General features: G+C 53.4%; 1 protein-coding gene across 1 annotated transcript; it reads left to right on the forward strand.

The window, feature by feature from the left end:
• Positions 1 to 1,947: 1,947 nt before the first annotated feature.
• Positions 1,948 to 21,213, forward strand: EMWEY_00003760 (hypothetical protein, conserved; the record flags this gene model as incomplete). Its single annotated transcript, XM_013477797.1, has 11 exons — positions 1,948 to 3,635; positions 3,874 to 7,593; positions 8,116 to 9,431; positions 9,690 to 14,680; positions 14,913 to 15,799; positions 15,986 to 16,478; positions 16,727 to 17,007; positions 17,289 to 18,669; positions 19,027 to 19,272; positions 19,402 to 20,447; positions 21,159 to 21,213. The coding sequence occupies 11 exons, from the start codon at positions 1,948 to 1,950 to the stop codon at positions 21,211 to 21,213; spliced, it is 16,104 nt and encodes a 5,367-aa protein (XP_013333251.1).
• Positions 21,214 to 25,218: the final 4,005 nt, after the last annotated feature.

Consider the following 25,218-nt stretch of genomic DNA (forward strand, 5'->3'; position numbering starts at 1 on the left):
CGAGTAAAGGGACATTAACAATTATACGCGATAAGAGGTGTAATAATCCATACGGAGGCCTGCATAGTGTACACGTAAATACAATTATATACAAGTACATACAAGTATATACTTATGTACATGCATATGCATATATATGCATATATGCAACATGAAACTTGGATCTTATCTATGGACAATTATGAGATGCAGTAGATACAAAGTAAAATAAAAGAGCATTTGTTGCTTCTTCCATACCCGTCATTAGCTCGGGTGCTGCAGAAGGGGTTGTAGCTGCGGTAAATTTGGTATCCTCCTACATGTTTAACGGCAATTTGTTGCACATTAAGGGAGGTAGAAAACATTTTCATACGTGTGAAAACGGACACGAAAGAAGGGTTATTTGCTGCATATGCAGATATTGGGGACAGTGGTTAAGGAACCATCTTGTCTACTGGAGAGTGAAGAGGATACAATCGATGACTTTAGACATATTTGAAATGCTTTGCATAATGTAGTAAAATGTGTAGTTGGTGGGTATGGGTGTGAGATTGTTTATGTGTAAGAGTGTACGTATCTGTATGCCGACTACATGAAAGGAAGCTGCATAAGATTTGCTTGTGAGCAAGCCTATGCTTGTCTTCTATTCTTTCTCCTAGTTGTTGAGGTATATAAATTCATCTGTTAATTTATTTCCGTCTTTTTTAATTATTGTCTTTATTGTTCCCGCCAGCAAGGAGCATCGACGGCGGCGCGACGGCAGCGGACACCGACGTTGCTTTTTGTGTTAAACTTCAACTAAAAAGAGTACCATTTAATGCCTTATGAACACCTTAAGGAATAAAATATCCATATTACAGCTCACACACATCGACGGCCTCAGTAATGTAGCTGCAGCAACAGCATCAGCAGGAACTGCTGCTGCTGCGGATGGAGCGGCTGCAGAGGCCCCTTGGAGTTGAACGCATTAGAGATGGCATAATGAGGACGACAATTACCATTTAAATACACTTGCTTTATTTTAATCTATTTAGTATAATTGTCTCTACAAGAAAGCAAAGGTGGAAAGGCATAACATATACCCCAATACAAGAGGCTCCTGTAGGGGCCCCTGTATGTAGTATACTGGTTGGTTGCCGATGCTGCTGGGGCCCCCGAGGTAAAGGGCAGCAGCAGCTAAACCCTTCCTTTAAACGTTTACCTAAACACATTAAAATGTAAAAGAAAAAGAATAAGGAAAAAGTCCTCATTGAAAGGAGGAGGTATTGCATTAACTGGATCTTCTCTTTTCCTCCTCCCAGTGCTGCTGCTGTTGCGCTTAGTCACGACGGCCCCTCTGACCTCTTCGTGCATGCAAAACATCTTCAATACTTCGTCTGTCTTTCTCTCTATCCTCTTGAGGCGTATGTACACCATAGCATACCCTCATCCCTTCTCTCGTCCTGCCTAAGTCTCCGCCACAGCAGCAGCACCTTCGGCAGAAAAATCAGATTCTGCAGCAGGTACTGCAACGGCAACCTCAGCTACAGCTTCTGCAGCAGCTGCTGCAGTAGCAACAGCGCCATCATCAACAGCTTCTGCTGCTGTAGCAGGAGCAGCAGCTGCAGCAGAGGCCACGGCTCCTCCAACGAAAGCAACTGAAGCGGCAGAAACCTAGGGCCTCTTCCCTTTTAACCGCTTCCCTTCCTCTCTCTGCGCAATGATTGAACCGCCTCTAAAGGACTCTGCTCCATAGAAGGGGAGGAGAGCGACATCTATATTTAGTGGCAGCAGCTGCAGCAGCTGCAGCTGCAGCAGCTGCAGGAGCAGCAACAGCATGGGCAGCAGCAGCAGCATGTGCGGCAAAAGCAGCAGCATGTGCCGCAGCAACAGCATGAGCAACAGCAGCAGCCGCATGAGCAGCAGCAGCATGCGCAGCAGCAGCAGCAGGAAGACGAAGGCAACGGCAGCAACAGCGGCAGCAGCACAATGTTTGAACGGTTGTTGACGGTGCTGCTGCAGCGGCTGCTGCGGACTGTTGGCTTCGAGGCATCTCTTCTGTCTGTTAGTTTAAATAGGGGCTTGCTGCTGAAGGGTTTAGCATGCAGCAGCCGCAGCATCTCCTCTGCTTTGCTGCTGCACTCTCTCCTTGTAGGGGAGATACACCTCAAGGCCTCATGGAAGCAGCTGCTGCAGCAGCTGCTGCTGCAGCAGCAGGGCTGCATCGAGGTGTATGTACACCGCGTGTACGCTCTAGTATCAACACAGAGGGAGCCCGCCAGCGAAGGACTTAAAGCGCAGCAGCAGCAGCAACAGCAGAAGCAAAAGCAGCAGCAGCAGCGTTTGATGACACGGCTGCAGCGGGTCTTCTTCTCTCCTGTATGGCGAGCCTTAAGAGATATCCTCAGCAACGGCCGCCACTCTCCCAGCAGCAGCAACAACAGCAGCAGCAGCTGCAGCGGGGAAGTGGGGGATGGTGGCTTTCAGCAGCAGCTGCTGCGGCGTCTGCTGCTGCTGCTCAGCAGCAGAGTGTCTTTGCACATCGAAGATGTACACCTGCGGCTGGAGGACCCGCTGGCTCGGGCCCACTTTGCTGCTGCTGCTGCAGGCACTGCTGCAGGTGAACCCTGGGTAGAGCAGCAGCAGCAGCAGCAGCAGCCCTTGCTGCAGGAGGGATGGAGGCGGGGGAGAAGAGACATGCGATCGTTTTCTCCATGCACAGACCTCCGTCCCTTGCAGTGCGGCTTTGTTGCTGCTGCTATCTCTCTCACACCTGGAGCAGCAACAACGGAAGCAACAGCAGCAACAGCAGCAGCTGCATCAATGGCAACACAAGAACAGGAACAAGAAGCACCACGACCACCAACAGCTGCAGCAGCAACAGCAGCAACTGCGGCAACTGGCAGGGCCCGGCGTTCTTCAGCTCCTTCTTCCTTTGTTGTTATTGATGAGGAAATAATAAATTATAAAAAACAACTTCTTACCTCAATGGGTTGCACGTACACCCCAGAGAGGGGAAGCATTAAGAGGCGCCCCTCTCTGCCTGCTGTCCCTCTTGATACAAGCGCAAACAGAATGACAGCAGCAGCAGGAACAGGACCAGCAGGAGCAGCCGCAGCAGTAGATGAAGATGCAGATGCAGGAAGCGGTCAACACGCTGTGCGGCAGGCAGCAAGTATTGCGGAGACATCAGCAACTGCAGCAGCGGCATCAGCGGAAGCTGCATCTGCAGCGGGAGCGGCACCAAGAGAAACAGCAGAAACTGCAGCAGCTGCCGCAGCAACAGCAGCAGGAGCAGCAGACGCTGCTTCCTTGTGGCCGTGCAGTGAATATGGAGGAGAATTATCTATGGGCGGCGAAGCAGTAGACTGTGGGGAGGTGTGGGGCCGTATGGAGGCCAAAGGAGACGCGGAAGCAGCACTTGCAGCAGCAGCTGCAGCAACAGCAGCAGCTGCTGCTGCAGCTGCAGCGACAGCAGAAGGAATAAAGGGAGTTAGCGGCTTACGTTTGTTAGGCGTGTCTTCTTATTGGAGGAGTGGTTGTTGGGAGTTGACCTCTAGGCAGCAACTCAATCCCTTGTCACATGCATTTGCTGCTGCCTTCCAGCAGCAGCGGCAGCAGCAGGAGCAGCAGCACGAGCAGCAGGAGCAGCAGCAGGAGCAGCAGGAGCAACAAGGGTAAGCCTCTCACAGAGACAGACAGAAGCGGGGAGATAGGCAGGGAGAGAGACATATATGTAGAGAGATACAAGGAGACATTTAGAGAAATAGAGAGACAGAGACAGGGACAGAGGGTGGCAGTGACAGAGAAGGAGGAATGGCGACAGGAAGAGACAGACAGTGAGTAAGGATAGCAACAAACTAATCTTTTATTCTTGTGTCTTTGCTGCTTGCTGCTGCTGCGTAATTTCTTCAGTTATATTTGCAAGCCTTTCTGTCTCCTTTTGTCCCTAAACTGGGCGATCGACAGCAAGGAAAAAGGAGACACTTCTGTTGCTTGCTGCAGCGACTTGATGCTACAGTCGACAGCAGCAGCAAACCAATATGGCTCCGCACCCACAGGAACCGACCAGCGAGGACAGGCAGCAGTAGCTGCAGCAGCAGATCCAGCAGCAACTGTAGCAGCAACTGCAGCAGCCGCAGCAGCAGCTGCTGCTGCCGCTGCTGCCGCGACACCTGCACCGGAAGAAGACCAGCAGCAGATCCCGAATGCGGTGCTAAAAGGCGGGGCTCGGAGACGGCAGCAGCAGCCGCAGCATCATCACGAAGACGAGGGTGAGGTGGAGGAGGAAGAGCAGCAGCAGCAGCGGCTGCAGCAGCTTCACACGCTGTCTGTGGCAGTGGCTGCTGAGGTGTCTCCTGTGCAGCTGCACGTCAAAGAGGAGCAGCTGCTGGAGGCTGCAGCTCTCTTGTGCTGGGTGACAAAGATTCATCGGAGACACAAGCAGCAGCAGCAGCAACTTCAGCAGCAGCAACTTCAGCAGCAGCAACTGCAACAGCAGCAACAAAAGCAGCAACAGCAGCAGACACAGGCAGGTGCGGAGATAGACTTTTCAAGGGCAGCGCTTCCCGCAGAAGCAGCAGCAACACCGTCAGCAGGAGCAGGAGCAGCAGCAGCAGGATCAGCCGATTTGCCGCCGCGCCCCTCATGGCTACCGCCTCCCCTCCGCCCTTCATCAGCAACTGCGAGCAGCAGCAGCACCAACAGCAGCAGCAGAAGCAGCAGAAGCAGCAGCGAGATTGGGCTGCTGCGCGTACGAGAGAGTGGTTTTGCTGCTGAGCCCGCATGCATGCAATCTGCTGCTTGCTGCCGCGCATGGGTGTCCCCTGTCTCCTTTGTTGCTGTATCTTTGTCGTCTGCTGCATTTCGTGTCTCCGCCCCACAGATTGAGGTGTATGTACAGTCACGTGACAGCAGCGCGGATATCGTACTGTCTCTCCACACTAGCAGCATGTCCCTCACGGCCCGTTGCCCTGCAGCTGGAGCAGCTATTCCTCCTGCTGATGCTGATGCAGCGGCAACAGCAGCAGATGCTACTTCATCTGCTGCTGCTGGGCTTGTTAGTGGTCTGCTGCTCTCTGATATCTCCGTTGCTGTGAAATCATTCCGTCTTGCTGGCAGTGGTGCTGGATGCTTCCTTCTCACCTGCGGGCCCCACACTCAGCTCAGCAGCAGCAGCAACAGCAGCAGCAGCACCAGCAAACGTTGCAGAGAGGGGACAGGATCCGATGTAGTGGAAGGAGGAGACAGCGCTGGAACAGTGCGTGATTGCTCTATCCCCGGTTTTTATTCTGATACTGCTTGTCCTGCTTCTGCTTCTGCTGCTGCTGCTGCTACTGAGGATTCTTTTGCTGCCGCTCAAGTGCCTCCGCTGCCAGCAGATGCTCTCTCCTGCCTGTCTGCTCGCACCACCCCACAGGCTAAGCAGCAGCAAGGTGAATACATGCCTGCGGTGTACATACACCTCAAGAGAGGAGATTGCGGCGAAACAATAACTTATGGCTGGTTCCAGCCAGCAGCAGAACCATCCTTAGCAACGAAACAGCAGCAGCAGCAGCATCAGAAAAAGGCTCAGCATGATCATCATCAGCAGCAGCTGCAAGTTGGGGACAGTTGTTTGTTTTTGTGTCTCCGCATAGCGCCAGTGACTATATCTGGCAGTGCGCCCTTCCTTGCTGCTGCTGCAACTCGAGTAGTAGCAATAAGGGATGCGGCAGTTCAATTGAGGAGCCGTGGGGTCCCTGAGATGTCTGGCTCCGATCCCGCGCATGTTCTAAAGGGGGAGAAAGCCTTGCTGCAGCAGGAGCAGAAGGGACAGCCGGAGCAGCAGCAACAGCAGCACCACGGAAAACAGCAGGTGCGGGTGTCTGCTGCCTTAGAAGGATTGACGTTTCTTATTTCTGCTGCTCATTCTCTAAACATGGGGCAGCAGCATTGTGCCGCTGCTTGTGCTGCAGCTGCTGCACTTGGGTCTGCTGCAGCCAGCAGCAACAACAACAGCAGCAGCCGCAGACGGCACAAGGGTAGAGTACGGGACTCCACCCGTAGTAGGTCTCTAGAACCCGAGGGGACCTCCCTTGAGTTGTGTGGGGGATCGCTTTGGCTTGAATGTGGACACACGCAAGTGCTGTTGGCTCCTCGGTCTCAGCAGCCCCAGCGCTGCTGTTGCAGCTGCTGCACAGAGGACAGCAGCAGCAGCAACAGCAGCAGCAACAGCAGCAACGCCAAAATCTGCTGCTGCAGAGCGCTTTTGGAAGGGTGTGGGGACACCACTTTGTCCGTTTCTTTGACGTGTCTAAAGCTGTCCACTCAACCAATCTACAGCAACGGCCGCAGCAGCAGGAGCAGCAGAAACAGCGGCAGCAACAGCAACAGCAACACCAACAGCGACAACAGCGGCAGCAGCAGCCATCTTCCCAAAGCTGGAGGTTGGCTACCCGTGCTGTTGCCTGTGTCCTGTTACTCTGTGGCCTCACTAGTTCGAAAACTCTCAGCAGCAGAGGGGGCACGTACAGACGCAGCAGCAGCAGCAGCAGAAGGATCGCTAACGAGAAGAAGGACAGGGCCATCAGGCCTGGAGGAGGAGCGGTTATCTGTCTCTCTTTTAGTTGCCTTCGATCCCTTTGCTGTTTCCATCAATCCTGCAGTTATCTCGTCTCTCTCTGCCTTCGTTGCTGCCTCCCGTAACTGTGCGATGCTCCAGCAGCAACAGCAGGAGCAGCAAAAGCAGGAGGAGCAGCAGGAGCGTCGGGGAGACAGCGGGATGTCGCACGGGGAAGGGGGGACTGTCCCCTCTTGTGTCTGTTACTCAGCTGTTTGCTCAATGGAAGAGACAGCAAAGAGAAATGAATCTGCTGCAGCACATACCCAAGCAGCACCAGCAGGACAGGAGACGGCTGCCTGCAGCAGCAGCCGTAGCAGCAGCCGCAGCAGCAGCAGCCGCAGTAACAACAAGAACAGCAGCAACAGCAGCTTCACCTGCAGCAGCAGCAGCAGCAATGAGTGCTTCTTTGACGCCTTTGATCCAAGGGAGTGGGGATTAAGTAGAGAGACAGAATCGGATTTGCTGCCGGATTCTGCTGCAGCAGCAGACTTACAATTGAGGCCTAAGCAGCAAAAACCGAAGTTTCTGCTGCTGCCATTTGGCGCATGCGAATTGGAGACGCGCTTGCTGCTGCAACAGATTTGCTGCGTCGTGTGTTATGCTCCACAGCAGCAACAACAGCAGACACGGCAGCAGGAGCAGCAGAAGGAGCAGCAGGACAAGGAGGAGCAAACGGAGGCCCCTATGGCCTCTGGTGTTTTATCTTCTTTATCGCGTTCTCCTTCTTTTGTCTATTCTTATTGCATGTCTCCTTCTTCCCTGTCTCCTCTCCCTCTGTCTCCTTTGCTGCTGCGCGCTGAACATGCTGCTGCCTGCCGACCTCCTCGAGGCCCCCCCGTTGCCTTCAGCTACGCCTTTGACTTACGACACACCAGCGCCAACATCATAGTCACAAACAAACAGCAGCAGCAGCAGCAACAACAACAACAAGAACAACAACTGGACACGGAGGAGAGGGGTTCGGAGAGGAGTTTGTCGATGGCTGCAACTGTCTCCTTTTCTGCACTTTCAGCTTGGGAGGCAGAGTGCCCGTGCTGCAGTGAGCCTGATGGCGGGCTGAGAAGGGAGAAGCCATCTGCGGCAAAAGCAGCAGCAGCTGCTGCTGCAGCCGCTGTGCCGCCTGCCACTGCAGGATGCCCCACTGCCACGGGAGCAACGGCAGCCGACGAATGGCACCGTGGGGATTGCTGTATCTGCTGCTGCAGTCCCAGCACCAGCAGAACTGAGAAGACTGCATGCTGTAAAAAGGGCTGCTGCTGCAGCTCCAGCAACAGCAGTTGCTGCTGCAGCAGCTGCAGCGGCAGCTTGTGGGTTCAGGCCATTCCTGTGTCTGCACGGCGACCGCTGCTGGAGGTGAGGGCCTCGGCGGACAGCACAACATCTTTAGAGTCTCCTTTTTGGGGGGACAAAGAACATGAGAAGCACATTAGAACCAGCAGCAGTTGCTTCTGTCGTTGCAGCAGCAGCACCACGGGCTGCTGCTGCGGCGGCGGTGACACCGGCGCAGCAACAGCCGCACTAGGCCATGCAGCGCCCGTTTGCTGCTCCCGCAGGGAGCGGCAGAAGCGGAAACGGCAGCAGCAGCTTGCTGCACTTGTAACTGTCGATGTGGACACTCTACGCGACCCCCAGGAGCAGAAGGGAGCCGTAAAAGGTGGGCTGCAGCATGCTGCTGCTGGGGATAACATTAACAGCAGCAGCATCTGTGGTGCCACAGAGCGCAGACGTGTCGCTGTTAGACTTCAGTCGGTGTACTTGCAGGCCGGCGATATCTCGCTGGCACGTCTACAGCTGCTTGTTGCCAGTCTTCGGCTGGGAGCAGCAGCAGGTCAAGCAGCAGCAGCAGCAAGTGCTGCTGCTGGTGGGGGAGTCTTGCAGAAAGGGGAGCTGCAGCAGAGATTTGTGCTGCAGCAATTTGAGACTGACGTCTTCGTGGGCAGCCTGAGCTGCTTGCTGCAGCAGCAGCCACCGCCATCTCTTTACAACAGCAAAGCGTTTGCCGCTGCTACTGCTGCTGCGATGCAGTGGACAGCCTTCGGCCCTGCGCTGCAGCCTTCGTTTTCTCTGTTTTCCCTTCCTTCTGAAACCTTTAGCCTGCTGCTAGGAGATGCGCCATCCCCTCTCCCCTCAATGGGACTGCAGCAGCAGGAGCAGCACCAGGAGCAGCATCAGGAGCAGCAGCTGCTAGCCCGGCCCATCGCTACTGCTGTCGCTGAAGGTGTTGCCCTCCAGTTTGCTGCATCTTCAGCAAATAGGGCTTCGCCCCCGTGGCAACTCACGTCAGCAGCAGCAAGAGCAGCAACAGCAGCAACAGCAACAGCAAGAGCAGCAGCAGCGAGGGAATCAACGGAGGTAGTCCATATGCTGTTGGGAGTCGAGTCTCTCCATGTCGAGGATTGCCTAGCCCTCAGTAAGGTTCCGCAGCCCTCTCCTAGTTGGCTTTCGCAGCAAGAGGAGGAGCAGCATCGGGAGAAGCAGCGGCAACAGCGTGGAGCCAGCCGCAGCAGCAGCAGACACCACAGACGGGGCAGGCGACGCCACTCATCAGCAGCATCAGCAGCAGCAACAGCAACAACAGCACCAACAGCAGCTGTTACTACAGAAGTTTTAGCGATACCTCCCTGCAGGCCCCCTGGCCGCTTCTCGCTGCTGCTCCAGCTGCTGTCTGCGGAGCAGCAGCAGCAAGTGGGCGGGGTACCACAGGACAACCCTTTTCAAAATTGGACAAGGGGTGGACACAGCCATACAGCAGCAGCAGCAGCAGCAGGAGCACCAGGAGTAGCAGCAGCAGCAGATCACGAAGTGGCGCTGGGCTTGTCTGTCGAGGCCCCGCGTCTGCAGCTTTGTGCTGCATTGGTTGCGCATGCAGGTAAGCATCTGTCTGGAGTAGCAGCAGCAGCACATGCAGCAGCAGCACATGCAGCAGCAGCAGCAACAAGTATGAACGAGCCAGACAGACTTCGTATGCGACAGACACCCACTAGGAGGGGTTGTTGTGTTGTTGCTGCCGCCTCCATTGTGTCTGTGTTGGATTTTCGTTTGCTGCTACCGCAGCTGTTACTGAATGTCTTGCTTCTTATGCTGCCGTTGCTGTTACTGGTGCTGCTGTTGCTGCTGCTGCTCTCAGGTGCGTGGCTCTTGAAGGTGTCTTCGGAAGCTGCTGAAATACGGCGGTGTCTCATAGCGCTTGCTAGTAGCCTTAGTCTAGAAGCTGTGGAGACGAGGGGCCATGGCAACAGCAGGAGCAGGAACAAGAAGATCAACACGGCTTCTGTTGCTCTTCCTGATGCTGCTGCTCTTCCGTCGCGGCGGCAGCCTGCAGGTAACTACGAGGCTGCAGCGGAGGGGAGGAAACCCTGTAGCTGTGCTGTAGAACCTGACGGTGCAGCTGCTGCTGCAACGAGAGCAGCAACACGCGCCGCAGCAGGAACAGGTGCCGAGGATCAACTGCATGCAGATGCGTTGGTTTCAAGTTCTTCTTCTTCACCATCTCCCACACCAACACCAGGAGCAACGTCTAATGCTGCGGCTGCAGCAGAGACTGCTGCTGCTGCTGCTGGGGGTCGGCCTGTGTCTATGGGGAGACTCTGCCGTTGGTTTGGGGTGTCTTTAGTTCTGCGAAGTGTCTCTGCAGCAGATTGTGCTGTCTCTATATCTCCTGATGGATCTTTGTGGCTAACGGTGCAGCTGCCGTCTTTCTCCCTAACCCTCAACACGCAGCAGCAGCAGCAGCAGCAGCAGCATCTGGAGGCTGCGCAGCAGCACGACTACTCACCGCAGCATCAGCAGCAGCAGTTGCAGCATGGGGGTCGAGGAGTTATTCCATGGGGTATGATGTGTGGGGCGCATGCAGCGGGTGTATTTAATTCTTTTTCTGTATATCTTGGGTGTCTCCCTTCTCCTTCTGGATGTCTGCTTAATCCGTCCCCTCCTCTCCCTCTTCTATCAGGGGGTCTCGTTCGTCTGTCTCTCCCACTGCGTCTCCTTAGTCCTGCAGATGCAGAGGGGTCTCTTCGCCTCCAAATCCTCCCTAGCCCGCAGCAAAACAGCAACCACCAGCAGCAGCAGCAGCAGTTGCTGTTGCAACAGCAGCGCCAGCAGATAGGGGAAGGCGAGAAAGCATTTGAAGGGGGACTCCGTGTATGCTTAGATGGCTCTCGTCTTCGTATGTTAGGGCGGTGGGGCTGTGGTTGCTGCTTAGCATTAACGGAAACAGCTCGTGCTCTTCAGGGGGGTGCATCAGTTGCTAGAGACCCTTCATCAGCAGCAGCAGGAGCTGCAGCAAGAGCAGCAGCAGCGCCTTCATTGACCTCCAGGGGACCCCGTAAACTCATATCAGGCCTCAGACGATTGCTGCGGTCTGCGCAGCTCTGCGCACTTCAGCTGTATGTACACCGTGTTATCCTTCTCCTTGCACCAGGAGAAGACCTCAGCAACAGTAGCAGCAACACCCGCACCTGCTCCTGCTGCGGTAGGCAGGACGCCACGCCAGAGGCAGGCTGGGTTGCTGCAGCAGCAGCAGCAGCTTCCTTTAACCTGCAGCTGACAGACGACGGACTCCTTCGCTCAGCTAGGGCCTCAGTCCAAAGCCCCCGAGTCTTTGTTGCAGCTAACCAGCAACAGCAGCAGCAACAGCAACAGCAACATCATGACGGGGAACCAGACCAACGCCGGCGATGCAGACACACCCAAGCGGCTGGTGCCTACTACACCAACACCAACTGCAGCAGCAGCAGCAGGCTGGTGCTCTATCAAGCTGTTTGTGGGTCTGCAGGGCCTCCGTCTGCATCTGAGGTGTCTCTGCTGCTGCCGGAAGGGACGTTAGGGTTTGGCTGCGTATGGCGGAGACATTTGTCTCCTAGCTCAGTAGCAGCAGGTATTCCTTTAGAGAATGCACTATCTGCAGCAGCAAGCAGCGTGCAGTCTCCCACTGCTGCTGCTTCTGCTGCACCTAAAGATGTATGGCACTACAATGCTTCGCAGCAGCAGCATCAGCAGCAAGGGGATTTAACAGCTATGTTTGAGGGCGGCGAGGAAGAAGAGGACTTTGGTCCTGCAGAGGCATGGCAACTGGAGGTGGTGCAGCGGCACCAGCAGCAGCCAACAGCAGCCGCAGCCGGTGGAGCAGCAGCGCCTTCATCAGCAGCAGTTGGAGCAGCAGGAGGAATGGGTAGCGGGTTGCCTTCCCAGCAGCAGCATCAGCAGCAGCAGCCGGTGCAGCTGCAACCACAGCAGCAGTCATTGCAGTGTCTCGTGGTGGTCCCGGAGGTCCATATGCTGCTGCTACCTGCAGCAGCAGCAGCAAAAGTACGCAAGTTGCTGCTAGATATATGGGTAGCAATTAAAGAGATACAACAATCTGTTGCTGAGGTAAGGAGGTGTCTCTTCCGTTTCCCTCACGAGTCTCTGTCTTCATGGGCCTCTGCTTCCTTTTGTTCCTTTGAGAGGTCCTTTACAGAAGGGACACTTGGAGCAGCAGCGGCAGCTGCTGCTGTTGCTGCTGCCTCTGCTGCTGTGCCAACTGCTGCTGATAATCAGCCTGCTGTAGCGGCAGCTGCAGGGGTCATGGAAGCGGATAGCGACCTGTACAGCCCATCGGCTTCTTTTGATGAGCTGCGCAGCGAATGCTGCGCAACAGCTGCAGCGGCAGCTGCGGCGGCGGCAGCAGGAGAACTGCCTGCTTCTTCCTCAGGAGACATTAGTTATTCTTGTAGTGGAGAGACAAATCCACAGCGCAGCGGTCAGCTGCTAGATGGAGGGGAGGCAAGTGCTTCTCTTATTGACGCAGCAGCAGCAACTGCGCAACAGGAGCAGCAAACTGATAGCTTGTGGCTACCCATTGGAGGGTCGGCAGCTGCAGCAGCAACGGCTGCCGCTGCTGCTCATGAAGGGCAGCAACGAACTGCGGTGACAGCGCACTTTAAGGTGCATGTCCTCTCCTTATGGTGGGTTGGCCCTCTACCAGAGGAGGGCCTCCGTCATGGGGGGAAGTATCCTAGGGGCCCCCGCTGCAACTGCAACAGCATCAGCAGTAGCAGTAGCAGCAGCAGCAGGTGGGGAGCGGGGTACAGGAACCCGCTGGCCTCTGCTGGAGGACCAGGTGCAGCGTCTGCTGCAGCAGTGGTGTCAGCAACGATTGGAGATCGTGGGGATCGGGGGGATCGTATCCTCCACAATGACGGCTTTGCTACCAGGTCCCCCCGCAGGGCCCCCCTGTCTCCTTTGTGGGTATGTCCCCATACACTGCAATGCAGCACTGCTGCTCTCTCCTGTGAGCTCGATGCAAAAATAATTACTGAAGACCTCTTCTTTCCTGCTGCTGCTACAGCAGCAGCAGAAACAGAAACAGATGCAGCAGACATCGCAGAGACAGACAGCGGCTCTCCTCGGCCACGGAGAGACACACACAGAGAGACACGCGGGAGGATTCCAGCAGCAACACCGTGCAGTACCAGCAGAAGCAGCAGCTGCAGCAGCAGAAGCAGCAGCAGCATCGAAAGCGATAGCGACGCAGCAGGCAGCAGCGACGACAGCAGCTACAGCAGCAGTTCCAGCAAAAGTGTGGGCACAGGCACAAGCTACACTACCTCGAGCAGCAGAAGCAGCAGCCGTACTAGCAGTAGGAGCAGCCGTTTTGGCAGCAGCCGCGGGAGCAGCAGCAGCAGCAGCAGCAGCAGCATGAGGACAGCTCTGTGGCTGGAGAGGCAAGCTGAGCGGTGGCTGCCTGCTCTTCGTATGGAGGCGGAGATGCAGCGCTGCGTCTTCCTTGGAGGATCTCTGTCTCTTCCTCCTTCTCCCGTCGTTCTTATGTCGTCTGCAGCAGCAGCAGCAGCAGGAACAGCAACAACAGCAACAACACCAACAGAGACAGGGACTGTTTTTGTTGTCTGCTTGCCCACCTCCACCTCTTTGCGGCAGTCGAGGCTCTCTCGCTATTTTCCTACGCAGCGCTATTGTCTTATGAGGCATATACCCAACTCGCAGCAGCAGCAGCAGCAGCAGCAGCAGGACGAACAGCAGCAGCAGCAGCTACACGAGCAACAGCAGCGGGCGCCGCATGACATGCCGCCTTCCGTAGCAACGGCGGTGCTGCCCAACGTGTGGGGGTCGGGCAACCCCTTGCAGTCTACGTACACTGCACCAGTAGCAGCAGCAACAGCAGCAGCAACAGCAGCAGCGAAAACGCCTTGGTCGTTCTTCGCGGAGCAGCAACAGCAGCAACAGCAGCAACAGGAACAGCAGCAGCAAATTAGCACATGTGTGCTGCTGCTGCTGGCTGACCTGTCTGTACACCCGCTGGTAGAGTCTCCATTTACCTTCTCTGTAGTGTTGACATCGCGCCGCAAGGGGTTGCCAGAGCAGCAGCAGCAGCTGCTGCAGCAGCAGTTGCTGCAGCAGCAGCTGCTGCTGCAGCGACACTGCGAGTGTCGCATAGAGGCATTTATTTCTCCGTTGCTTCTGCTGCTGACAGCCAGCGACTCCTCCGCGCTGCTGGCAGTGGCCCGCAGCTATTCAGCAGCATCAGCAGCAGCAGCAAGAGCTGCAGCAACTGCAGCAGCCTCTGCTGCTGGTCCTGTCCGGTGCAGCTGCAAGAGACCAGGGCTTTCGCGACGGGCCCGCAACAGCGACTCCTTTCGCCGACGTCGCACAGCAGCAGCAGCAGCAGCAGAGACAGCCGAAGCAGCAGGAGAAGGTGGCGGTGCTGGTGACGATGTAAGTGTAGGTAGTAGTACTGCAGCAGCAGCAAAGAAACCATCATCAGCAGCATCAGCGACATCATCGGCATCAGCAGCATCAGCAGATTCTGCTGCTGCAGCTGCGGCAGCAGCTGCTGCTGCTGCAGCTGCTTGTTCTGGTTCTGAGGCCCCACAGTCAGCATCCCATTGGAGTTATGCCCCTCCCCCTAACATAAGAGACAATAAAATGTCTCTTAATTATATACCTAAGAGTTGTGTTGCATGGAAGGTTTCTATTGAGGCAGACGCACTGCAGCTAACAGCAGCAGCAGAGCAGCAAATGCTGCTCTTCATGCAGCTCTGCTGCAGCGATGTAGCAGCACAAGCACTAAGGTCATCAGCAGACACGGCAGACACAGTACTATCAATGCAAGCCAAACAGGTAAAGACACTAAACACGCCAGCACCACCTGATGCTGCTGCTGCTGCGGTTGTTGCTGTTGTTGTTGCTGCTGCTGGGTGCATGCTAGCTATGCTGCTGAGCTCTTGGTAGTGCTACTAGAGGCGGTGTTGCCGTTCAGTTGTGTGTGGAGATAATGCCTCCCTCTTGCTGTCTTCTTCTGTGATTCTTGTTTGCTGCTTCTGCTGTTGCTGCTGCTGTTGTTGCGTCTCAGGTGTCCATCCAGGTATCGGGGATTGCCGAGGATGCCATTTTGGGTAGCTGCGTGTTGCAGCAGCAGCAGCAGCAGCAGCAGATATCGGGGCGTTGGTTGTACCACCACTCGAACCAGCAGCAGCACCAGCAGCAGCAGCAGCAAGGGGGCTTGCTGCCTCTACTGTCGCCAGTGTCTGTTGCTGCTGCAGCATATCCATGCCGCATGCCTTCCCCTTCCCTTAATATACGCATTGACGGCTCAGTTGAGTTACTGGCGGATCCCCGTCATATAGGTGCCCTCAGCTGTCTCTCCACCCAGTTTGCTGCTGCCTTGAAGGCAGCAGCAGCTGCAAACAGCAGCAGCAGCAGAGGCTGCGACGTATTGTATGTGCGCCCCTTCTTATCAGCAGAAGCTCTAAGAGTCCTCTTTGCGATGTCACCATACACCCCGCAGCTGCCTATACACCCCACGCAGCACCGCGCCTTCTCTCTGTCCCCTCATCTCTCTAGCTGGGCTGCCGCCTACAGGGGCACGTTCGCTCCTGCAGCAGCAGCTGCTGCTGCTGCTGCAGCAGCAGAGGCGGCAGAAGCTCTCCGACAGCAGCAGCAACAGCAGCAGCAGCAACAACAATGGTTTAGGCGGTATCTGCATGCAGGAGGCTTCGAGGAGCAGCACATTGACAGTTGTGCAAGCGAAGGAGATGAGCTATTTACTGCGGACATGGCTTCCTCTGCCACCGCAGCCGCAGCAGCAGGAGCAGCAGCAGCAGCAGCAGCAGGCAGATGTGGTGCTAGCGGGGCATCTGTCTCTTCTGTGTCTAAATGGAGGACAGAAGAAGAACCACAAAACGCGCGTCTCTCTCCCTCTACTGCCGGTGTCCTCTACGACATAAGACAACTACCAGGGTATTGTCTTGCTTCTGTTAGACAAGTACGTCCTGTTGCTGCTGCTTCTGCTGCTTTTGCGGCTGCTGTTGCTGGTGCTCTGCTGATTGTCTTTGTGTGCACACACGTACTACTGGTCACAACGGCAGCAGCAGCAGCAGCAGGCGTTTTGCGTTTGCATGCGTTGTAGGGTTGTCTATGGCTGAGGAACAGCAGCTGCCATACATTGGCCTTTCGTGCGGTTAACAGCAGAGGAGGAGGCAGCAGCAGTTGGCAGACGGGTGTCTTGCCTCCTTCTTGTGAGGCTTTGCTGCTGCAGCAGCAGCACCTGTCTATACACCTCGCAGTCCTAGATGCATCGCAACCTGCAGGGAATTTTGTATTGCCTCTAAGCCATTCCTCCCCTCTGTTTAGCGACCGAGGCTCCCTGCTGCTGCTGCAGCAACAGCAGCAGCAACAGCAGCAGCACCACGAGGAAGACCACGAGGAGGATGAATTAGCACGAGGTTACAGAGGAGGGTACCCTCCTTCTGTTACTAAAAAGGGCGCCACAGGCAGCAGCTCGAATGGGTGTCTTGTAGTAGTAGGGAGAAGAGCAAAAGGTGACAGTTTAATAGAGGTCTGCTGTCCCCTTAATGTTAAGAGTCGCCTACAAGTACCCGTAGAGCTCACCTTCTTGGCAGAAAAAGATCCTGCTGCGGTAAGCAATCATATCACAAGCACAGCAGCAGCAGCAGCAACAGCAACAGCAGCGGCAGCAGCAGTAGCAGCAGTTGTGGTGGTATTATACAGCACGGTGTCCTGTCTGGCTGGGGAAGACTGCTGTCCCTGCTTTTTTGCCTTTGTTTCTCTCCACTATTAATTAACTAATCAACTAATTAATGGATTAGTTAATTAATTAATTAATATATTTATTTATTTATATATTTATTTGTGTGTTGTGTATAGGATTGGCGTTGTGGTTTATCTAGTGGTTCTTATTTAGCTGTACCTTTATGCGTAAGTTCTTCTTGTGCATCAATAGCAGTAAAACTACAAAAGGAGACAGGTGCAGTATGGACAGGATCGTCTCCTTTTAATATACCATATAATAAAACATTTATATTATCTGCTGCTGTCTCCTCTTTACGTACTTTTATTTGTACATTAAAAACGGAGACACCTAAGGATTCTATTGGTATACAACTTACTCTTATACAACCATGTACTATCTATAACGCATTACCCTTGTAAGAACAACACTTTCTTCTTTTCCCTTACCCTCCTGTCTCCTTTTCCCTTACCCTTCTGTCTCCTTTTCCCTTACCCCCCTATCCTTTTTTACCATACGTCTCCTTTTACCTTCACCTGTCTCCCCTTTATTGCCTTCGTCTTCTGTCTCCTTCTCTCTCTCTTCTGATTCCCTCCCACTCTCTCCTTTCATCGGTTGTTAGTCTGTCTTGATTGTCTATTAGCTAGCTAGCTAGCTAGCTAGGTGCCTATATATATGTGTATGTGTTTGCTGCTGCAGCACAGTGGAGGTACAACTGTTGCAGGAGCCTCCTTTACGTGTTAGTGAGTTGCTGCTGTCTCCTGGGACAAGTAAAGGATTGTGTCTCTTTGATTATAGACATTCATTGTCTCTTTCTATTCGTATAGGGAAGACAAAGACATGGTCATTACCTGTCTCCTTTAAGCCTCCTACACAGGCGCAGCACACGCATGCAGCTGCTGCTGCGAATGATCTTAAACAGCAACAGCAAACTTATACTCCTCCTCCTCCTCCTCCTGATGATGGTCGTGGGGGTGGGGGTGGGGGTGGTGGTGTTGCTGCTGTTGCTGCAGCAGCAGAAAAACACCTACTCGCTGCTGCTGATGCAGCACGCAGTGGTAGCATGCATAAACTACATGCTGCTGCTGCTGCTGCTGAAGAGGGACAGCGCCTACTACGCCTTGGCAACAGCAGCAGCAACACCGAAGACGAAGGACATCACCATCAGCAGCAGCAGCAGGCTGCTGCTGCTGGAGGTGAGGCGTCCAACGGTCTAGTCCCTCGGACGGGCCGTCAAGGACACGGCAGCAGCAGCAACAGCAGCAGCATGGACGCTGTGGGTTGGGAGGGGACAGGAGATGCTGCTGCTGCTGGCGTGGAGGCGTGGCAGTCCCCGTGGTCGATGTCTTTTGTCGTCAACTGCCCGATGCAGAAGGAGCAGCAGGACGAGGACGAGGAGCAGCAGCAGCAGGAGCAGCAGCAGCTGGAGGTGCTTGTGGAGGCCTTCTTTGATGGTACTTCCTTAAGCATTTGCTGCTGCTGTCCTTTTTGGCTGCTTAACTTAACGCAGCTGCCGCTGCAGTATAGGCCTACCCTTGCCCCGTCAGCAACAGATCCTATATCCTTGCAGCCAATAGACCTCCCTCCTTGCAGCAGCAGCAGCAACAGCAGCAGCAGCAGCGGGAGCGGGAGGAGACAGCTGAGGAAAGGGAAACCTTGGCAAGGGTCTCCTGTATTGTGTTGTCTCTCTCATATCTCATTTGCTCTAAGACTGCATGGCAGTCGTCGCTTTACTCCCGAAGTAACGCTGCAGCCTGCTGCAGCAGCAGCAGCTGCTGCTGCAGCAGCAGCAGCAGCTGCGTCTCCTGATTGGTCTACTACTGCGTCTGGGACTTCCAGTGTTGCTGCAGCTGCTGCGGCGGCTCCTTTTGCCGCTGCACTCGCCGCTGCGGCTGCCGCTGCTGACTGTTCAGGAACATCTGCAGCAGCAGCAGCAGCAGCAGCAGCAGCAGGAAAAGAAGAAACTCTTGCCCCTCCTGTGTCTGTACAACTTAGTCAAGGTCTCCAACTTCTTATTCAATTTAAAAGATTAAATTGTCTCTTTGGTGGATCAACGCTGATCGTCTTCAAACCCAAAATGGTAAACAAATCAACTGTCTCCTTTTATACTGTCTCCTTTTATACTGTCTCCTTTTATACTGTCTCCTTTTATACTGTCTCCTTTTGTACTGTCTCCTTTTATACTGTCTCCTTTTATACTGTCTCCTTTTATACTGTCTCCTTTTATACTGTCTCCCTTCGTAGGGTCTCCTTTCCGACTGTCGACTGTCTCCCTTATACTATCTCCCCCGTCTTGCTCTGTCTCTCTGCCTGTCTATATCTCTATCTGTCTCTATCTGTCTCCATCTGTATCTTTCTTTGTCTTTCCTTGTCTCCTCTTCCTTTTAATATTTATATCTTTTATTTCTTTTTTCCTTGTGTGTCTCCTTTCTTGCAGATAACATTAAACAATTGTCCTTTCCCGTTGCAGTTAAAGGCCTTCGGGTGTACAGACACCACAGCTGTCTTCCTTGCCCCTCGCGAGACACTTGAGCCAACTCCCTCCTTTAATTCTGTGCAGCTGCAGCTCCGTCGTGTAGGGCCCCATACCAGCAGCAGCAACACCACCAGCAGCAGCAGCAGCAGACTTAAGGGACAGAAGGAGACACTCGCTCCGCAGCTAAGGCGGCAAATGCAGCAGGCCGTGCGGTTCAGTCACCTCTTAAGTCCCTTCCTCCCTGCTACTGCATGCGCATGCACATGCAGCAGCAGCAACAGCAACAGCAGCGCGTGTTGCTGCTGCTGCTGCGGTCTTTGCGTTGGGGGTCTACAGTGTGAATGGTCGGTCCCCATTAATGTCCTCAAGTGCATCGACGAGCAGCTGGCGTTGCACTGCTGCCTCCCTCACAGCAGCAGCAGCAGCAACAGCAGCAGCAGCAGCCAAGTTTCAGCAGGGGTTATGCCTCGTGTAGACATTATCCAGGTTCGTGCAACGGAAGAGGATGGGGTTCGTTTTATTGTCCTTTCTGCCCCTTTCGCTACCCGCAGCAACAGCAGCAGCAGCAGCATAAGCAGCAGCAGCAGCACGCATAGGAGTAGCAGCAGGAACCTGCCGTGTTGCAGTAATTGCTGCTGCTGGCGTGAAGAAAGTGTTTGGTGCCGCAGCATCCCTGCTGTAGTGTCTGCTGCTCCTCGTGTCTTTGTGGTAAATGAGCTGCTGCTATCTCTCTTCCTGCAGCAGCAAGGGCAGCAGTGCTGCTCTCTTGTGTCTCCAAGGACGCATGCGCCTTTAGCCTTAGACGATCCTTGGGGAGAGCGCTCATTTAAGGTTGCTGCGTGCAGGTGGATGCAGCAGCAGCAGCAGCAACCGCAGCACGGGAAGCAGCAGCGGCGACGGCGGGGAAAGCGGCAGCAGCAGCTGCTGCTGCAGGAAGCGGAGGGGCAGCCGCTGCACTTGCTTGATGTATCATTGGTAGAGGAAGGAGACATTACCTTCTCTTTCCTTGTTGCTGTACGTACTGCTGCAAATGATCAGCAGCAACAGCAGCAACAGCAACAGCAACAGCAGCAGCAGCAAAGCACCGTCGGCAGCGAATATAACACCCATCAGCCAGTTGCTGATGACCCTACTGCTGCTGATGCTGCTGCACCTGCAACGCCTGTTCTGGGTACTGAAGCAGCAGCAGACACAGCAGCAGACACAGCAGCAGAAGCAGCGGCAGAAGTAGTAGCAACAGGAGGGACTGCAGAGCAAGCCCCCAATGCTGTGGCTGCAACCGAAGGGGATGAAGACACAGCTTCCACCCCACCGCCTGCTGCTGCTGCAGCAACAGCAGCAACACCAGCAGCAGCAGCAACAGCAGGACGGCAGCGTTCTGGGTACAGCTGGCGAACTGGGTGGTCTCTGCCTCAAACGATAGGTGCAGCCGCAGCAGAATCTCTGCTGCAGCACAGCGGAGACACCTGTCTCCTTCGCTATTGCTGCCGCCTCTCTATTAGATTTAGGGGGCCCACAGTGTGCATGCATTTTACGGGGGAGTTGCTGCAGCTGCAGCCGATGTCTTCAACAGCAGCAAGCTGCAGCAGCGCAGCAGCAGAAGGCCGCAGCGCAACAGCAACTGCAGCACCGCACACGCACGTTCCTCCGGATAGTGCTGCTGCTGCTGCTGCTCTTGCAACTCAATCAGTGCATGCAGCAGCAGCAACAGTAGCACATGGGTTGGCAGCAACAGCAAATAGTTGGGGACATCTCTACAGGGCGCCACATGTGCTGCACGTTCTACAGAGAAGGGCTGCAGCAATGACCAGCAGCAGCAGCAGCAGCAGCAGCAGCAGAAGAGGGTTGTCTCGTCTTTCATTGTCTGTGTATATACACCGCCTTGTTGTCTCAGTGACTCTGGCACCGATTAACAGAACTGCAGCAGCAGCCGCAGCAGCAACAGCAGCAGCAGCAGCAGCCGCAGCAACACGCAGCGACTCCCAAAGGGGAAACCGTAGGCGAAGCAGCGCCCAGGTCGAGGACCTGCAGCTGCAGCAGCAGCAGCAGCAGCAGCAGCCTTTGCGTTTGTTTTTGTGTGGTATTGCCTTCAGCACTTCTTTTGTTGAAGACAGCAGAGGTAAACAGACACATCAGCAGCAACAATAAGAGTAGTAGCAGCACGCCTAGCAGCAGTAGCAGCACGCCTATAGCAGCAGCAGCACGAACAGCAGAAGCAGAAGCAGTGTGTATTATGATAGGAGATATCTGCTGTGTCTGTTGCTGTGCTGCAGAGGTTCGTCTCTTGCTGCAGCAGCAAACCCCTCAAGCCCCTCCTGCTGCTGCCTCTAGTAGTTTTTGGTTCTTTCCTGGATTAGGAGGAGGAGGAGGCAGCAGTAGCAGCCGTGGGGGTTCATCTGCTTCAGCAGCAGCAGCAGCTGCTGCTGCTGCTTCTGCTGTATTTGGGGGCCCCGCTACACTAGAGGGGCCCCTGCGGCTGCTGCCTTCGCCCTCTTGGCGATTTATTTTTAGTCTAAATAAATTTGATTGTTTTGCTTATGATGGGGAGGAGGGGAAGACGCATCATTTGTTTAAGTCTTCTGCTGCTGCTGCTGCTGCTGCAGCTGCTGCTGCAGCAGCTGCTGCTGCTGGAGCAGGAAGGAGAAGAGGGGGCCATGCTGCTGCTGCTGCAGCAGCAGCAGCAGAACCCTTCGTGCTGCAGTACGCAGACGGAAGACCCGCGCTGCTGTCAGGAGACTCCTCTGCTGTCTGTACACCTGCCCTCTACTTTCTTCTTGATATTGCTCCTCCCCACAGCAGCAGCAGCAGCAGCAGCCGCAGGAACAAGAGCAGCAGCAACAACAACAGTAACAGCATCAACATGTACATGTGTGGCAAGTGCGCTACCAACACCACCGCCAGCAACAACACCACCAGCAACAGCAACAGCAACAGCAGCAGCAGCAGCAGCAGCAGCAGGAGACGCAGCAAGAGGGGTATAGGAGCATTAGAGACACCATTAAATATTCTTCGTGCTCGTCATGCAGCAATAGCATTGTCTCCTTTTGTTGCAGATGTTGATTTCTCTGTTTTGTCTCTTTTGCTTCCTCCTGCTCTTGCTTCTTTTGCTGATCAATTAACTGCAGCAGCAGCAATGGAAGCAGCAGCAGCAAGAACAGCAACAAGAGCAACAGCAGCAGCAGGTTCATCCCCTGTACCTGCAGCAGCAACAACAGCAGCAACAGCAACAGCACCTGGTGCAGCAACAGAAGCAGCAGCAGCAGAAACAGCAAGAACATTATTATGCAGACAATTATCCTTATCTCTTCCTGTACTGCATCATCATCAGCAGCAGCAGCATCACGAGCAGCAGCAGCAGCAGCAGCAGCAGAGTAGAGCAGCAGCAGTATATATAGAATTGCTGCAGGTAAAGGAAGCAGCAGCAAGAGTATCTGTGTCCCGTTTATATAAGGTATTATCTCTTGATTGTGCATCTTTCTCCTTTTCTTCCTTTATTATTAATAATAGATTACTCCTTATTAAGGATATATTGCTGCTGCTGCTGCAGCACTATCAGCAGCAGCTGCAGCAGCAATGGATGCAGATGCTCCTCTCTGTTGATATTGTAGGCAGGCCTATCTCCAGGCTCAGGCAACTATGGAATACGGTCAGCCTCTGTCTCCTTTTTTTTGTCTCCTTTTTTTGTCTCCTTTTTTTTGTCTCCTTTTTTGTCCCCTTTTTTTCTCCTTTTTATCCTTCATATTGTCTCCTTTATTGTCGCCTTTTTTTTGTCCCCTTTTTTGTCTCCTTTTTTCTCTCCTGTTTTGTCCCCTTTTTGTCTCCTTTTTATCCTTCTTATTGTCTCCTTTATTGTCTCCTTTTTTTTGTTTCCTTTTTTCTCTCCCTTTTTGTCCCCTTTTTTTCTCCTTTTTATCCTTCTTATTGTCCCTTACTCCTTCCTTTATTGTCTCCTTACTTTTGTCTCTCTTTTTGTCCCCTTTTTTGTCCCCCTTTTGTCTCCTTTTGTGTCTCCTTTTTGTGTCTCCTTTTTGTCTCCTTTTCCTGTGTCTCTGTATACTTATATACTGTCTCTTCTTTCCTTTTTCCTTCTCCCTCTCTCTCTCCCTTTCTCCCTTCCCTTAGCAAATAACTAATTAACTAAATAAATAAATAAATAAATAAATAAATAAATAATATATGTGTGTATATGTATATATATGTGTACAGGTATTCCGTTGGTTGCTGCTGTCTGCTCCCTTAGATGCAGCAGCAGCATTTGCTGCAGTAGATGTGCTGCTGCTGCCATGGAGTATAATAACAACACAGAATGTTTTCTTATTATTATGCCATACAGCTGCCTTCCATCTATATAAACATAATCATTATTATTATATTAATTATAATTATAATTATAATTATAATTATATTCATTATAATCATTCTTCTTCTTCTTCCTCCTCCTCCTCCTCCTCTTCTTCTTCCTCTTCTTCTTCCTCTTCTTCCTCTTTTTCTTCGCTTTTTCCTCATCCTCTTATGCCTCATACACATATAGGAGGAGTTAGGTCATTACATATTGTTAATACACTGCAGCAGCAGCAGCAGCAGCAGCAGCAGCAACAGCAGCAACAGCATCAGCAGCATCAGAGGAGGAGGAGGGGGAGACAACGGCAACAAGATGGGGTTGTAGATACACATTCTGCTGCTGCTGCTGCTGTTTCTTCAGCTGCTGCTTCTGCTGTTTCTAGAGATGGACAGCAGCAACAGCAGCAGCAGCAACAGCAACAACAACTGCAGCAACAGCAACAGCAACAATTGCAGCAACAGCAACAATTGCAACAACAGCAGCAACAAGGAGAATGGTTAGTGTCCCCTTCCTTGCCTGCTGTCTATAGTAGTCCTTATAGTGCTGTTGCTGATGCTGAGTCTCTCCTCTGCTGCAGCAGCAGCAGCAGCAGCAGGAGACAGCCTGTCCTCTCCCGCAGCGCACCAACTGTCTCCTTAAGGATGCAACAGCAGCAACTACAGCAGCAGCAGCAACAACAGCAGCAGCAGCAGGGAGAGGGAGAAGGAGAGGCATCTTCTTTTTTATTCTCTAAGACACCAAGTCTTGACTCAACAAATTCCCTAGATCTTTTTGCTTCCCCTTCTCCTGCTGCTGCTGCAGCAGCAGCAGCAGCAACAGCAGCAGCAGGAGCAGCAAGAGTGTCTCCTTTTAGAACAGATACTACTGTCTCCTTCCCTCTAACCCGTCTACCTCCCCCCCACCGCAGGAGCCCAGCAGCAGCAGCAGCAGCAGCAGCAGCAGCAGCATCAAGACAAACAGCAGCAGGAGTCCCATCAGCAACAGCAGCACCAACAGCAACAGCAGCACCAACAGCAACAGCAGCAAGAGCAGCAGCAGCAGCAGCAGCAGCAGGAGACAGTGGGTCCGAAGGGTTTGCGTCCCCTTTAGGTGTCCCTCGTTCTTTTAGTTCTTCTGTCTCTTCTTTTCCTGTCTATCCTATTGCGGCTAAATTACCCCACGACCTTTCTTCTTAATGCATGCATGCATGCATGCATGCATGCATGCAGCAGCAGCAGCAGGAGCTGCTGCTGCTGTTGCTGGTCCTGCACCCGCAACAGAAGTTGAAGGACCAGGCGCAGAAGCAGCACGAGTAGCAGCAGCATACACACATAAACCCTAAACCCTAAACCCTAATTCCACCATGCATACACCGCAGCCAATGGATTAGGGTTTAGGGTTCATATGTTATCCCTTTTTGTTTATAATTAATACAATTAGCTGTCTCCTTTTTATTATAATATAGTGTCTCTCTTCTTCCTGTCTCCTGTCTCCTCCTCCCTCTTGCCTTTACCATAAACCCTAAACCCTAAACCCTAGACAGCAAGACGTGCTGGGGAGGCAGGCACATTTGCGCTTCCGCTGCTGCTGCTGCTGTTGTTGCTGCTGCTTCTAGGGATACTGAGCAGCAGCAGCAGCAGCAGCAGCAGCAACAGCCGTGTCTCCGTGAGATAGAGAAGAGAGACAGTATAGGCAAAAAGGAGACACTCCTTTGTTGTTTATTTCTTTTTTTAATTTTTCTTTCTTTTGTCTCCTTTTCTTTTATTAATATAAATATAAATATAAATATAAATATAAATATAAATATAAATATAAATATAAATATAAATATA

Source organism: Eimeria maxima, genomic scaffold, assembly GCF_000499605.1.
Source record: "Eimeria maxima Weybridge genomic scaffold, Emw_scaff19, whole genome shotgun sequence".
Classification (NCBI taxonomy): Eukaryota; Apicomplexa; class Conoidasida; order Eucoccidiorida; family Eimeriidae; genus Eimeria; species Eimeria maxima.